General features: G+C 43.7%; 1 protein-coding gene across 4 annotated transcripts in view; it reads left to right on the top strand.

Moving 5' to 3' along the window:
* Nucleotides 1-16613, top strand: part of IKBKB (inhibitor of nuclear factor kappa B kinase subunit beta) — a 74199-nt gene that overhangs the window by 9232 nt on the left and 48354 nt on the right. For 3 of the 4 annotated variants that reach the window (XM_058720535.1, XM_058720533.1, XM_058720534.1), the window contains exons 3-5: nucleotides 11096-11190; nucleotides 12599-12716; nucleotides 15306-15375. In XM_058720535.1, the coding sequence (XP_058576518.1) occupies nucleotides 11096-11190; nucleotides 12599-12716; nucleotides 15306-15375 (283 nt within the window). The other variant, XM_058720537.1, reaches the window with a different exon arrangement.

The raw sequence follows: 16613 nt of genomic DNA, 5'->3' as shown, positions 1-16613 counted from the left end.
TCTGGTTTTTTTGTCTCAAATGTAGTATAACACATAGAAAACTGGAATGTTTTAGAATACTGCTTAGAGAGCCACTGTGTAAGAAAGTTTAAGTGTGTCTGTGTCTGTATGGGACATTCCCAAGCCTAGGAATTTAGGATTTCCCCTGCCACCATAGGACTAAACTGAGCTGTCCACAAATAGAAACTGCATTCTGCTCTCTATGCCCAATTATTCCACAATGTGTTCAGTATTCATATTGCTAAGTTCACTGTCTAGTTTGAATTAGGATGTTGAGGCCAATGTCAAATCAAGTCTTCAATCTTTAATATCAGTCTTCAATATCAAAATCTATTTCTGGACTCTGGGTCGGGCCAGGTGACAGTTGTGTGTTAGTTCCAATGTTTGTGTTGAACAGAAGACTGCAGTTATGTACAATTATCCAATGTATAGATAGGTTACCTGAAATGTTTTCTAAATCACTTAATAAATCTGCCTTTGGGGTTTGATGTATTTATCAGTTTTATGAAGGAAGCATACTGTTTGTGGTAGGCAGAATAACTCCTCCCGAAGATGTCTGTATCCTAATCCCCTGGACTTGTGAATATGGTAAGTTACCATGGCAAAGGGGAATTAAGGTTGTTGATGGGCTGACGTGATATGGGAAAATTATCCTGGATTATCTAGGTCATCCCAGTGTAATCACAGGGGGCTTAAAAGTGGAAGAGAGAGGCAGGAGAGTCGGTGGCAAAGTGATGCAATGTGACAGAGTCAACTGGTCCTTGCTGGCTTTGAGGATGGAGGGAGGGGCCAGGAGCCAAGGAATGCAGGCAACTTCTAGAAGCTAGAAAGGTCAAGGAAATTTATTCTCCCCTAAAGCTTCCAGAAAAGAGCACAACCCTGATGACATTTTGATTTCAGCCCGGTGAGATGTGTGCCAGACTTGTGACCTCCAGAAGTGTAAGGAAATAAATCTATGTTGTTTTAAGCTGCTAAGTCCATGGCATTTTGTTGATAGTAGCAGTAAAAAAACTAAGTTCGTGGCAATTTGTTAATAGTAGCGCCTGGGTGGCTCAGTCAGTTAAGTGTCCAACTTCGGCTCAGGTCATGATCTCACAGTTTGTGAGTTTGAGCCCTGCATCGGGCTCTGTGTGTCAGATTCTGTGTCTCCCTCTCTCTCTGCCCCTCCCCCACTCACACTATGTCTCTTGTCTCTCAAAAATAAATAAATGTTAAAAATTTTTTTTTTTAAACTAACATGTTGCTCTGTATGTTGAAGTTAATATAGGTGCAGATCTTTAAATATCTTGAATTATTTATTATTTATTTTTAATATAATTTATTATCAAATTGGCTAATATACAGTATGTAAAGTGTGTTCTTAGTTTTTGGGGTAGATTGCCATGGTTCATTGCTTACATACAACACCCAGTGCTCATCCCAACAAGTGCCCTCCTCTATGCCCATCACTCATTTTCCCTCCCCACCCCCGCCATCCATTCTCAGTTTGTTCTCTGTATTTAAGAGTCTCTTATGGTTTGCCTTCCCTCTGTTTGTAACTATTTTTTCCCCTTCCCTTCCCCCATGGTCTTCTGTTAGTTTCTCAAGATCCACATATGAGTGAAAACATGTGATATCTGCCCTTCTCTAACTGACTTATTTCACTCAGCATAATATCTTCCATTTCCATCCATGTTGCTGCAAATGGCATGATTTCATTCTTTCTCATTGCCACGTAGTATTCCACTGTATACATAAACCACATCTTCTTTATCCATTCATCAGTTGATGGACCCTTAGGCTCTTTCCATAATTTGGCTATTGTTTAAAGCGCTGCTGTAAACATTGGGGTACATGTATCCTTATGAATCAGCACTCCTGTTTGGGTGAATTGCTAGCAGTGTTATTGCTGGGTCATAGGGTAGATATATTTTTAATTTTTTGAGGAACCTCCACACTGTCTTCCAGAGCGGTTGCACAAGTTTGCATTCCCACCAACAGTGCAAGAGGGTTCCCATTTTTCCACACCCTCACCAGCATCTGTTGTTTCCTGAGTTGTTCATTTTAGCCACTCTGACTGGTGTGAGGTGGTATCTCAGCGTGGTTTTGATTTGTATTTTCCTGATGATGAGTGACATTGAGCATCTATTCATGTGTCTGTTGGCCATCTGGATGTCTTCTTTGGAGAAGTGTCTATTCATGTCTTCTGCCCATTTCTTCACTGGATTGTTTGTTTTTTGTGTGTTTAGTTTGATAAGTTCTTTGTAGATTTTGGGTACTAACCCTTTATCTGATATGTCATTTGCAAATAAATGTCTTTTCCCATTCCGTCGGTTGCCTTTTAGTTTTGCTGATTGTTCCCTTTGCAGTGCAGAAACTTTTTATATTGATGAGGTCCCAATAGTTCATTTTTGCTTTTAATTCTCTTGCCTTTGGAGATGTGTTGAGCAAGAAATTCCTGTGACTGAGGTCAAGAGGTTGTTGCCTGATTTCTCCTCTAGGGTTTTGATGGTTTCCTGTCTCACATTTAGGTTTTTCACCCATTTTGAGTTTATTTTTGTGTATGGTGTAAGAAACTGGTCTAGTTTCATTCTTCTGCATGTTGCTGTCCAGTTCTCCCAGCACTATTTGCTAAAGAGACTGTCTTTTTTCCATTGGATACTCTTTCCTGCTTTGTCAAAAATTAGTTGGCCATACATTTGTAGGTTCAATTCTGGGTTCTCTATTCTATTCCATTGGTCTATGTGTCTGTTTTTGGGCCAGTACCATACTGTCTTAATGATTATAGCTTTGTTGTAGAGGCTAAAGTCTGGGATTGTGATGCCTACAGCTTTGGTTTTCTTCAATATTACTTTAGCTATTCGGGGTCTTTTGTGGTTCCATAGAAATTTTAGGTTTGTTCTAGCTTCGAGAAGAATGCTGGTGCAATTTTGATTGGGATTGCATTGAATGTGTAGATTGCTTTGAGTAGTATTGACATTTCAACAATATTTATTCTTCCAATCCATGAGCATGGAATGTTTTTCCATTTCTTTGTGTCTTCTTCAATTTCCTTCATAAATTTTCCATTGTTTTCAGCATACAGATTTTTTACATATTTGGTTAGGTTTATTCCTAGGTATTTTATGGTTCCTTGGTGCAGTTGTAAATGGGATCAGTTTATTTCTCTTTCTGTTGCTTCATTATTGGTGTATAAAAATGCAACCGACTTCTGTACATTGATTTTGTACCCTGTGACTTTGCTGAATTGGTATATCAGTTCTAGTGGTCTTTTGGTGGAGTCTTTTGGGTTTTTCATGTAGAGTATCATGTCGTCTGCGAAAAGTGAAAGTTTGATTTCTTCTTTGCCAGTTTTGATGTCTTTTATTTCATTTGTTGTCTGACTGCTGAGTCTCGGACTTCCAACACTATATTAAACAACAGTGGTGAAACTGGACATCCCTGTCGTGTTCCTGATCTCAGGGGGAAAGCTCTCAGTTTTTCCCCATTGAGGATGATATTAGCTGTGAGCTTTTCATATATGGGTTTTATGGTATTTAAGTATGTTCCTTCTATCCTGACTTTCTTGAGGGTTTTTATTAAAAAAGGATGTTGTATTTTGTCAAATGTGTTTTCTTCATCTATTGACAGGATCATATGGTTCTTATTCTTTCTTGTATTAATGTGATGTATCACATTGATTGATTTGTGAATATTGCCCTGCAGCCCAGAAATGGATCCCACTTGATCATGGTGAATAATTCTTTTTATATGCTGTTGAATTTTATTTGCTAATATCTTGTTGAGAACTTTTACATCCATATTCATCAGGGATATTGGCCTATAGTTCTCCTTTTCTGTGGGGTCTCTGTCTGGTTTGGGAATCAAGGTAATGCTGACTTCATATAATGAGTCTGGAAGTTTTCTTTCCATTTCTATTTTTTGGAACAGCTTGAGAAAGACAGGTATTAACTCTGCTTTAAATGTCTGGTAGAATTCCCCTGGGAAGCCATCTGACCCAGAACTCTTATTTGTTGGGAGATTTTTGATAACTGATTCCATTTCTTCACTAGTTATGGGTCTGTTCAAATTTTCTATTTCTTCCTGTTTGACTTTTGGTAGTGTGTGGGTGTCTGGGAATTTGTCCATTTCTTTCAGGTTGTCCAGTTTGTTGGCATATAACTTTTCATAGTATTCTCTGATAATTGCTTGTATTTCTGAGGGATTTGTTGTAATAAATCAATTTTCATTCATGATTTTATGTGTTTGGGTCCTCTCTTCTTTTTGAGAAGTCTGGCTAGGGGTTTATCAATTTTGTTTATTTTTTCAAAAAACCAACTCTTAGTTTCATTAATCTGTTCTATTGGGTTTGGGTTTTTTGTTTTTTTTTTTTTGCATTTTATATTGTTTATTTCTGCTCTGATCTTTATTATTTCTCTTCTTCTGCTGGCTTTGGGGTTTCTTTGTTGTTCTGCTTCTTAGTTCCTTTAGGTGTGCTATTAGATTTTGTATTTGGGATTTTTTGTTTGTTTCTTGAGATAGTCCTGGATAGGCCTGGATTGCAATATATTTTCCTCTTAGGAGTGCCTTTCTTGCATCCCAAAGGGTTTGGACTGTTGTGTTTTCATTTTCATTTGTTTCCATATATTTTTTAATTTCTTCTTTGTCTGGTTGACCCATTTGTTCTTTAGTAAGATGTTCTTTACCCTCCATGCACTGGGAGGTTTTTCCAAACTTTTTCCTTTGGTTGATTTCAGGTTTCATAGCATTGTGATCTGAAAGTGTGCATGGTATGATCTCAATTCTTTTATATTTATTGAGGGCTGTTTTGTGACCCAGTATGTATGTGATCTATCTTGGAGAATGTTCCATGTGCACTCGAGAAGAATGTGTATTCTGCTGCTTTGAGATGCAAAGTTCTAAATATATCTATCAAGTCCATCTGGTCCAGTGTATCATTCAGGGCCATTGTTTCTTTATTTACTTTCTGTCTAGATGATCTGTCTATTGTACATGGAGTATTAAATTTTCCTGCAATTACCACATTCTTACCAATAAGATTGCTTATGTTTGTGATTGTTTTATATATTTTGGTGCTTTCAAATATGGTGTATAAACATTTATAATTGTTAGCTTTTCTTGATGGATAGACCCTGTAATTATGATATAATGTCCTTCTTCATCTCTTGTTTAAAATCTTTAGTTTAAAATCTAGTTTGTCTGATATAAGTATGGCTATTCCACCTTTCTTTTGACTTCCAGTAGCATGATAGTTGGTTCTCCATCCCCTCACTTTCAATCTGAAGGTGTCCTCAGGTCTAAAATGGGTCTCTTGTAGACAGCAAATAGATGGGTCTTGTTTTGTTTTGTTTTGTTTTGTTTTAATCTATTCTGATACCCTCTGTCTTTTGATTAGAGCATTTAGTCCATTTACATTCAGTGTTATTATTGAAAGATATGGATTAAGAGTCATTGTGTTATCTGTAGGTTTTATGCTTGTAGTGATGTCCCTGGTCCTTTGTGATCTTTGCAACGTTCCATTCATAGAGTCCCCCTTAGGATCTCTTGTAGGGCTGATTTAGTGGTGATGAATTCCTTCAATTTTTGTTTGTCTGGGAAACCTTCATCCTTCCTTCTATTCTGAATGACAGGCTTGCTGGATAAAGGATTCTTGGCTGCATGTTTTTCCTATTCAGCACATTGAAAATTTCCTGCCTCTCCTGGCCTGTCAATTTTCAGTAGATAGGTCTGCTACTCCCTTTATGTGTCTACCCTTGTAGGTTAAGGTCTGTTTATCCCTAGCTACTTTCAGAATTCTCTCTTTCTCTTTGTATTTTGTCAGTTTCACTATGATATGTCATGTAGAAGATCAATTCAGTTATGTCTGAAGAGAGTTCTCTGTGCCTCCTGGATATCAATGTCTGTTTCCTTCCCCAAATTGGGGGAGTTCTCATCTATGATTTGTTCAAGTACACCTTCGTCCCTTTTCTCTCACTTCTTCTGGCACTCCCATGATATGGATATTGTTCCATTTCATTGATCACTCAGTTCTCTAATTCTCTCCTGTGGTCCAGAATTTTTTATCTCTCTTTTTCTCAGCTTCATCTTTTTACATAATTTTATCTTCTATTACACTTAATCTCCCCTCTGCCTCTTCAGTCCTCACTGTCACCACCTCTAGTTTATTTTGCACCTCATTTGTAGCATTTTCAAATTCATCATGACTATTTTTTAGTTCCTCGATCTCTGCAGCAATGGATTTTTGCTGTCTTCTATGCTTTTTTCAAGCCCAGCGATTAATCTTATGACTATGTTCTAAATTCTTGTTCAATTGTATTGTTTATATCTGTTTTGATCAGTTCTTTAGCTGTCATTTCTTCCTGGAATTTCTTTTGAGGAGAATTCTTCCATTTCGTCATTTTGACTAGTTTTCTGTCCCTTATAAGTTTTAAAAGCTTGTTATGTGTCCTGCACCTGTGAGCACTACTTTATTAAAGATGGGTCATACACTGTCCAGGGCCTGGTCCTTCAGGGGGTGTTTTTTGGAAAGTGTTACTTGCCCTCTGTTGTTGTGACTTTGGTTACTTTATCACCCTACTCGTAGTGATGTTTTGGACCCTCCACCAGGTGTGCTTTGATTTGTTCATTGAAGTAGCCCTGGAAAGGAAAACAAATAAACAAAAACAGAACAAAAACAAGCAAACACACAAACAAAAACACAGAAACACCAGCTACAAGTAAACAGCAGGGTGGAGGTGTTGCTGATGAAAGAGGTCTTATTCTATACAAAGAGAGAAGTGACAGGGGCAGGGGAAAAATAAAATAAAATAAAAATTGACCAGACAGAAACTATACGGCTTAATCCAGAGTGAGAGAAAGGAAAATAAAGAAGGAGGTGTAGAACATGTATCAAGAGAATGGATTAAGTATGTCTGCTTAAACAAACCAACAACCAAAGTAACCAGACTAGAGGAGGGAAGACATAAGAAGGAGAAAAGGAAAGAAGAATATATGTATATAATAAGAATTGTGCAAGAATTAAACTAGGCAATGCAACAGCGCTGGCCTGGAGGAAGGGTCCATCTGGTTCCACAGCATCTATCTCCAGTAGATACGCAGTTACCCATCGTGGAGGGATGTGGTTTGGTGTAGGCGAATCCTGCCTCCACTGCCGTCCCGCTGTCCAGTCCCTGAAGCCCTGCCTTGGTGGTGGTGGAGAGAAAAATGGCGATACCCCAATGTCTCCTACCCGGACTTGGTATCCCAAAGCACTCTGTTCGAGCCGTCCTCACTGTGCCAGGGGTGCAAACGAGGCAGTTTGTCCTGCTCCACCGACCTCCATGACTCCCTGGCTCCCAGCTGGGACTTAAACCCCAATGTCTTTAAGGTTCCCATTCCGTTCACCCCAGTTTTGGGGAAGTGCTGCTCCTTTGAGCGGATATATACTTCCCACAGCACTCTAGGGAGGGGATTGCTTTCTCCCACTGTGGACTGCACTCTGAACTAGTTACCAAGCCTGGGGCTGGCTCCCCTCCTCCCCAGGCGCATGAACAGGGCAGCCCATCCCATCCAGCGAAAGCCACGCAGTTAGGGCTCTCTCTGTCCCGGTCCATGGTTTTCTCTTGTCCAGATATAGTCCTATGCTTCCCCAGCCTCTCTTTCTTTTCCCTTTGTCTCTCTGCAGGAGGAGATCCCTCTCCTCTGTTCATTTTATCTCTCCCAGTTCACAATCACGCACGTATGGCCCGGTAGGTTGTCCCGGTGGGTCCCTGGAAGCATCTCTGTCACTTCACCACCCGGACTCTTGAAGTTCAAAGTCCTTGACAAGGGAACTCCGGATCCCCCTACTTCTCCACCATGTTGGCCCCTTCCCTTAAATATCTTGATTTAAACTCTGAGTCATTCTGTGGTAACAAACCATGAATTGCAAATCTTCTACTAAACTGTTACTTATCAGACTGTCCATCAAAACATTACATGCTAAATGGACTCCCTCAGCATTATTCCCTTGTTTTACATTTGGCCCATCATTTGTAGAACTGGGGTGCATTCCACTCTCAGTTTCCATGGGGATCCCACATCACCAGAATCAAGCATCTCTAATGGCATGTCAGCACTTCTGTTGATGAAGTTACTGTAGAACTGGGCAAAAATGTTTGAGTCTCCATGCTAAGGGGAAGTGACACTTGAAAATAAATTGAAATCAGTTTGAGAACAGACAGAGAAACCAGGAAGTTCATGATGTAGAGAGTATAACATTTTGTGAGATATAATACAGTCTGTACATTGATTGAAGAAATGGAATTTTCACATGTTCCCTAACTAATGAAAAGTATTAGATGGATTTCTACCCAAGTGCACTTGTACAACTGTACTAATTTGTTCAGTAACAATAGGATTTATGAGTTTTCAAAGAGGTGAGCTCTTTTCTCAGAGTACCTCGGGATCTAGACCAAAGATCAGGGTCTAATAGCAACGTGTGAATAATACAGCAGAATCTGGTTATCCATGTCTGCTACCATGGGCGGCACCAAGGAGTGTTTGTTGTTGCAAAGTGAAAGAAGCCATCACAAAAGACCACGTATTGTGTGATACCATTTATATGAAGTGTTCAGAGCAAGCAAATCTATAGAGATAAAAGGTAGATTCGTGGTTGTACTTGCTCAAAGGGCTGGGGGAAAATGGAGAGTGACTGCTCATGGGTATAAGATTTCCTTGGGGGATGAAATTGATTGTGGTTTTAGTTGTACTACTCTGACCATACCCCAAACTGTTACACTGCATACTTTAAATGGATGAATTGTGTGGTATGTCAATTATATTTCAATAGCGCTGTTAAAAAAAAAAAACAAAAAAACTAGGCAGGTGAGGTAACTGCACAACACACAGCTTAACCACAGCAGTAGTGGCATTTGACAGAAGCAACTTCAGAGAGTATTGTGGAGGTGTTGTAGTCAGAAGACGCTTCAACCTTATTTCTGAATCCCTTTTAGGGATTAATCTAATGATCAGTGATTCAGTGGTTTGGTTAAACAATTTCTGCTCATGTTTGGAGACTTCCATTTTTCGTTTTCTTACTGGGTGGGCCTGTGTTCCCACCAGGGTCATTGCCAGTTTGGTAAATGTGTGGCCGCGATGCAGTTCTGCTGCCCTAAGGACAGCCACGTGCACACCAGGAGATCTTGCTACAGTTTTCCATGTGTTTTAAGTCCCATTCAGCGTCATATGAATCGCTGCACTTACAAGAATTATGGTTCTTTTCAATATGCATTTTCATAAAATGGCAAAACTGACAAAATGGACTGTCAGGGCCTCTAGAATATCCTTCAGTTGGGCAAATAGTAGAATTTTGCTACCGTTCTAAAATCTTTCTTGTTGAGGGATTTCCTGTAGCCATCATGCAGGCTGTGGCTCTCCCCCAGTACTTAAGGCTGTTGGGGAGGTTCTCCCTGCAGGTACACAGAACACACAGGATACTGGTGTAAGTCAGCTTGCTCACTGACATCGGGACCAGCTTTCAGGCTGGTGCCACCAAAGGCATAGCCAGAGGCACCTGCTGTCCCTCAGCTATCCTGGAGGCCTCCATATCAGCCTGAGGAGGTGACAGCAGTATAGTGGTGACCCCCCTGTGGTGGTGAGAGCACCCGAGGCCAGAGCCGCTGTCCCTGCTGCTGTCAGCTGGTTAGCCTCCCCTTTCAGGTTGTCCCCTGGGGCTCCTTGGTGCTGCCTAGAGCACCAAGGAAAAGGGATGAGTTAATCCTCAGGACTCCGGCAGTCAGTTAATTATTCAAAAACATTTTATTGATTGCCTTCTTTTCCATTCACAACCCCCCAGCTGAGGGCATTGTCCTAGTTCCCTGGAAGAGGTTAAAGTGCATGAAGATGGAGAAGCCTATAAATTAACAAAGAGAAAATAACCCTATGACTCTACAGAAAATAAGTCTTTGGTTGGTATGTGCAGTGAAGGAATTGCGTGTTTGGAGAGCCGGATAAGAGCCCCTTGAGGTGGGCTTGTATCGTGCCTGGGCACCCACATCAGCAAGAACATAGACTAGAAAAGCACAGGATTGGATAGGTGGTCTAATCCAGCTACAGTGTCAGATGCCTCCGGTAGAGCACTCTTGGGAGAGTGGCTGGGAAGGGCAGGGTAGAGCCAAGGTTCAGAGGATTTTAAATGCCAGGAGCACTTATAAGAGACATAGGTCTGCTCCTCGTAGTGTTATTGAACACCTACTAAGGGCTGGGCACTGCTAGGTGCTCAGCTTCATGATAGCCCTGTGAAAGGTGGACGTAGGTATTGTCATTTTACAGATGAAGAAACTGAGTCGGACCAGGTACTCTGCCCAAGGTCACAGAGTTAGTAAATGCTGAATTGAATCATCCTGCGTTCCAGCTGCTATGCTAGGCTTGCCTTTTCTCTGGAGAGACAAGACTTTTTTATTTTTTAATTTTTTTTAATGTTTATTTTATTTTTGAGAGAGAGAGATAGAGACAGAGCTCAAGCAAGGGAGGGCAGAGAGAGAGGGAGACACAGAATCCAAAGCAGGCTCCAGGCTCTGAACTGTCAGCACAGAGCCCGACGTGGGGGCTTGAACTCACGAACCATGAGATCATGACCTGAGCCAAAGTTGGCGCTTAACCCGCTGAGCCACCTAGGCACCCCTGGAGACACAAAAGTCTTGCATGAAACAGGACGGCAGTGTGGCATTAACTGTTAGGTTGAATCATATGGAAATGCCATTTGTGTAGGTCAAAATGGTCAATACTAGCAATTTCATATGGTTCCATCTAGCATTTGGGGCTCAGAGGAGTGAGAAAGAAATCTCTTCGGCAGGAATGGCCAGCAGAGGTTTCATGGAGGAGTTGGGAACCAAACAAGGCCTTGGTTTAGACTCTGGATGGGTAGAAATGAGAGAGAAACATGGGAGAGGTGGAAGTATGGAGGCCAGCCTAACAGGCTGGCAAGCGACTTGGGGACATCTATCAGTGGATACTCAAAGTGGGCTTCGGTATCCCAGAGGTGATGTGATCCGTGCTTTGGGCCCTAAGGAGACAAATTTAGATTTACTCATGGTTTTGTGGGTGAGCTTGGATGTTAGTGCTGCTAATCTTGTCCCTGTGCACATTCTCTCTGTAGGAAACAGGTGAGCAGATTGCTATCAAGCAGTGCCGGCAGGAGCTCAGCCCCCGGAATCGAGAGCGGTGGTGCCTGGAGATCCAGATCATGAGAAGGTGAGGGCCTAGTGCACCAAGCCAAGGTAGGGCCATCATTGTAGGGGGACCAAGAGACTGCAGGAGCTGAGGAGCCCTGGGGCATTGAAGTGACATCTGGAGAGAGCCCTCTGGAGCAACAGCCGCACCTGTTGCCTCTGGAAAAGAGTCATAAGTCTCAGTCCCTCAGTTAGGATAACAGATGACTTCTAGAGGAGTGGCTGCTAAGTGCTTTTAGTCAGTTGTTTCTTCTTTAATTTTTTTTTTTAATATTCAGTTTTTTTTTTAATTTTTTTTTTTTTAACGTTTATTTATTTTTGAGACAGAGAGAGACAGAGCATGAACGGGGGAGGGTCAGAGAGAGGGAGACACAGAATCCGAAACAGGCTCCAGGCTCTGAGCTGTCAGCACAGAGCCCGACGCGGGCTCGAACTCACGGACTGCGAGATCATGACCTGAGCCGAAGTCGGCCGCCTAACCGACTGAGCCACCCAGGCACCCCAATATTCAGTTTTGAGAGAGCCCAAGCAGGGGAGGGGCAGAGAGAGAGGGAGGGATGGAGGGAGGGAGACAGACAGAGAATGAGAAGCACACTCCAGGTTCTGAGCTGTCAGTGAAGAGCCTGATGTGGGGCTCGAACTCACAAACTGCAAGATCATGACCTGAGCTGAGTTGGACGCTTATCTGATTGAGCCACCCAGGCGCCCCTGGTCAGTTTTATTTGTTATATTAAATAATTTAAAATAGCAGTTACAGTGAATTTTCCTTTGTCAGCAAAGATGCTTTTTCCCCCTTATATTTCCAATTCCAAGATGGTGTGTGACTCTCCACCATTGTAAAACAATCACCAATACTTCTTCCTCTAGTGTGGAGACAGGGTCTGTCTGTCAGTCCCGGGATGGTTGCTGTCCTCCCAGGTAGTGAGGGGTTTAGGTAAGCGTTGAGGTATACTCGCAACCCAGTCATTTTGCAAGACCTCAAATAGGTGCTCCCTCCATGAACCTCTTAAAAAGGGGAGGCATCACCTTGTTTACACACACACACACACACACACACGCACGCACACACACGCACACCCCATCCCCACTGGAATGGCATGAGATTGGAAGTCCCTCTACCTTCTCTGCTTTTAGAAGCAGTTTTGAAGTACAGTGAGGACTTGATATGAGGCACTCTAAAGAAAATTCAGTTGCACATGTTGCACTCACAGTCCTTGCGCTCGTGGTGCTGAAAGTAGAGCTGGGTAGATGCTAACTGACCGGGAACCAAGGTGAATAGCCAGTTCCTGACCTCTATCCTCCTGCTAATTCCTGAGGGCCCTCAGCCAGTCCAGGCCTTTGTTGTAAAGCTTTGCTGATACATGGACAGAGCGGGAAATGGGTTTGAGCCTGAAGTTTGGGTGTCTCCCTCACTGGTTTCTCCTTCCTAGGCTGAACCACCCCAATGTGGTAGCTGCCCGGGATGTCCCTGAGGGGATGCAGAACTTGGCTCCCAATGACTTGCCTCTGCTGGCCATGGAGTACTGCCAAGGAGGAGATCTCCGAAAGGTGAGACTTCAGGGTGGCGGGACACAGCCTGTCTGGGCAGGGAGTGGTGGAGAGGCCTTTCACCCCTTTTATCACCAGGAAGCTCAGGCAGCCACGGTGACTCTGGCTTGCTTTCCCTTCTCAGATCCCCCTCATCCATGCTCAGGGTGGGGTGACAAGCGTGTGATGTGAATCAAGAGACTGAATCAGAAGCTCTTACGAGAAAGGCAGGGAAGGGCTTGCTGTATGTCCTGCACAGTGATTACTAAAATGACAAGGAAAAGATCACCAGGTTTTGAGGATGGGGAAGGACTGGACAAGTTCCAAAACAAACTTTTCTTCCCTAGGCATGTCAGAGCCACTGCAGTCCTTTAGTGTCAGTGTCACCGCTGTCCTTATTAGGAGGGATTTTCTCCTACTGATGTGGTGGCACTGCACACGGGGTCACAGAGTAGAACAGGAAGGGGCTGGCTTAGTAATCAGGGGACTGGGATGAAACCCCAGAGCCACCACTGACTCATCTTCTGGGCATTTGTCCCTCTAGCACATTAACTTCTCTTTGCTAGGACGTACACTTCAGGGTGCCTGACGGCAGCCCCTTGTCTCCGGTACGGTCGTGTCTGCCCACCGCCCCAGCATTGTCTGAAACACCACCTGCTTTTATATGTTGCCTTGTTTGATTTTCAACAACCCTGTGATGTTGGTAAAACTATGATTCCCATGTGAAGGATGGATGTCATGGCCCAGAATGTTGAGGCCGATGACCAGGCCTCACATGGCTGCAGTGGCAGAGCTGCTTTGGTCACAGTCTGCGGGAGCCTCACTGTGGGCCACCTATCCATCTGTGAAACCAAATGATGCTACATAGTGTGAGGAAAAATAAAAGCTCTGGACAACAGAGTTGTTTTTGTGCTAAAAAAGAGATCGCTCTGTTAGTGTACTTTTCCCCTAACTTTTCACTCTAGAAGAAGGGCCATTATATTGTAACAGGTTGCGGGGAAGGGGGGGGGGGTAGGCAGGATACCCAGGCATTTCTTCTATCTTGACATGGCAGTTTCCTGGACCCAGCATCATGGGCTGTTCCCATTACTTTTCTGACCCCTTCTGCCTTCTTTTTGTGAAGGAAACTTTCCATGAGTGTTGATCTGCCCAAGTGGCTTTCTCCTGCCATGGGAGGTGGGCAGATCCTGGGAGTGTGAGAGCAGGATGTGAACAGTCATTGGCATGACCTACAAGCAGGGAACTGATAACGGATGAGAAATGGGAAATTTGACAATGCTTCGATTTTCCTCTTTATTTTCGTAACCTTTGACAATCATCCGATTACTAAATGAGTTATTTAAAATAGGGATAGAGTCATGTTGTTACAGTTGAGTAGATGGTCCTTAGAAGGCAGGGGGAGGGTGGTTGGTGAGATGTGACCAGATTATGGAGGGCTCTGAAGCCCAGCAGAGAACTTGAGACTTGATCGTGTAGGCAGCAAAGAGCCAATTAGCCATGGAAGAAGATGACGCACTTCAGTGTAAATGACCTGGCATGGGGCACGAGATGATCTGTGGGAGGCAGGAAGCCCTTGCACTCTGAGGGGCCTTCGTCCATGCTGCTCCCTCCTAGGGGGATGCGCAGGGAGGGCGCTGCTGCCCAAAGGGCCTGGGATCTCTGTTCTCTCTGTTCTCCAAATGAGGTAGCCTATCTTTCCCTCCTCTCAAGAGTTCAAAACCTACTGCCCTGGGCACAGAAAGGCAAGCTTGGCCAGCACATGAACAAATGTGGAAGCAGGAACTGATTAGAAGACTGAAGTGTGTATGCCCAGCTCAGGCAACAGACTCTTGGATATGCTTGGATATAAATGCTAGTTAATAACTTTGATCCTCGAGTGGGAAGTTATTTTCTCTGCTGTCTTCAATCGAGGCCAGCTGCCAGCAGCATATTGAGCCAGGGCCAGGAGGACAGAGAGGTCAAGTGTTTGGGCTTGGGCCTCAGATAGACATGGCTTTATATTCTAGCACTGCCCTGGAATGGCTTTGTGAACAGACAGATCACTGAACCCCTCCAGTCTCAGGCTCCTCACCTGTGAGGTACTCACCTCAGTGGCAGTGGGAGGATGAAATGAGACCATGTAGGTAAAGCTTTACTGAGCTAATCTGTGCAGAGGTTAGCCAGGTCCTGGGCATGTCATAAGTGCTCATTAAATATTCCCCACCACCACCATCATCCTGCTGGCAAGGCCACGTTGGAGGAAATGGTCAGAGGGTGGTTTTCAGTGAGTGCCTTCGCCCTGTCCTCTGTGGGACTCTGGGGAGTAGTGGTCCCATTGTCACCGAGTGTGGCCTCTGGCCTGCCTCCCTCAGAACTGCAGCTCAGGTGAGAAAAATCTCTCATCTTAGAATGACTCAGACACCTCACCGATGAGTACGGGAGTACTTCTGGGAGTTGCACTGCTGCTTCCTCCTTCCTCCACCTGCTGCCCAGGCTGTCTTGACAGCCTTAGGTCCTCAAAGCCCAGGGCTGGGGTGAGCACTCGCATGACTTCAGCTGGGAAGACACACTGTGGACTTGGTGGTGGTAGGGGACTGCTCACTCTGATGCTTCTTTTCAACTTCTTGACAGTACCTGAACCAGTTTGAGAACTGCTGTGGCCTGCGGGAAGGAGCCATCCTCACCTTGCTGAGTGACATTGGTAAATCCCAGCCCTGGAAGTCAGGTCATGGTCTCCACGGAGGGTGTGTGGTGCCCCTGTGAGTTCTTGCGGAGCACAGAGGGGAGATATTTTGGTCCTCTGTTCTTTACAGAGGGTGGGGTTGTCACCAAGGGGCTAGTCAGGCAGGCGCTGAACTCAAATAGATTTCCCTTCCTTCCGGACTAAGTCATGAAGTGAATGATGATGTATATAGAATAACAGATTTCCTTTCTCATTGAAAAGCTCCACTCCCTGCTTTCCTGGAAAGGCCAGCAATAGAATAGGTTGTCATTTGAATGAATTTCATCCCTTGGCAACTAATTTTTCCACTTGCACATTGACAGCATAGGAAAAACTGCTCTTGTTCAATCCTTTGGTATTGTTAGTGTCCTCAGATGAGGGTGTCTGCTACACTCTGAGGGAGTGTAGAGTGTCGATCAGGGAGAAGAGTGACCTCAGACCACAGAGGTCAGATACTGTCTCCTGGACCCTGGTGCCCGCTCTAGGTCAGCACATGGTTCCAGCCTATGGAAACAGACATCAGGGATGCCTGGGTGGCTCAGTTGGTTAAGTGTCTGACTCTTGTTTTCGGCTCAGGTCATGATCTCGCGGTTTGTGAATTCAAGCCCCACATCAGGCTCTGCACTGATGCGTGGAGGCTGCTTGGGATTCTCTCTCCCTTTCTCTCTGCCCCTCCCCTGCTCTCTCTCTCTCTCTCTCTCTCTCAAAATAAACATTAAAAAAGAAAGGAAAGAAAGAGAGAGAGAGAGAGAGAGAGAGAGAGAGAGAAAGAAAGAAAGAAAGAAAGAAAGAAAGAAAGAAAGAAAGAAAGGAAAGAAAGGAAGAAGGAAGGAAGGAAGGAGGGAAGGAAGGAAGGAAGGAAGGAAGAAAGGCAGGCCAGGCCCTAAGCCTCCTTTTTTTCTTTCTTTATTTTTTTAATTTCCAAGATTGTTGGTACAGATTGATAATTTATAAAGTTTAGAGTTATCCAGAGTTTGTCACTGAGTGACTAGTTGCCCCTAGATATGGGCATTGATACCACTTTTCAACCCTCTCCATCTCAGCCTCTCTGAAGCTACATGCTTTTATCTTTTCGTTTACTCAACTTTTTTTTTTTTTTTTTTTTAGAAAAATATCAAATATATAGAAAAGTTGAAAGAGTAGTACGGTGAAACCCACATACCTTTCAGCTGGATTCACCTGTTGCTACGATTTTGCCACATCTGTAAAGCTGTGTT

This window comes from Neofelis nebulosa, chromosome 3 (assembly GCF_028018385.1).
Source record: "Neofelis nebulosa isolate mNeoNeb1 chromosome 3, mNeoNeb1.pri, whole genome shotgun sequence".
NCBI classification, from domain to species: Eukaryota; Metazoa; Chordata; class Mammalia; order Carnivora; family Felidae; genus Neofelis; species Neofelis nebulosa.
This window is presented reverse-complemented; position numbering and strand designations above follow the sequence as displayed.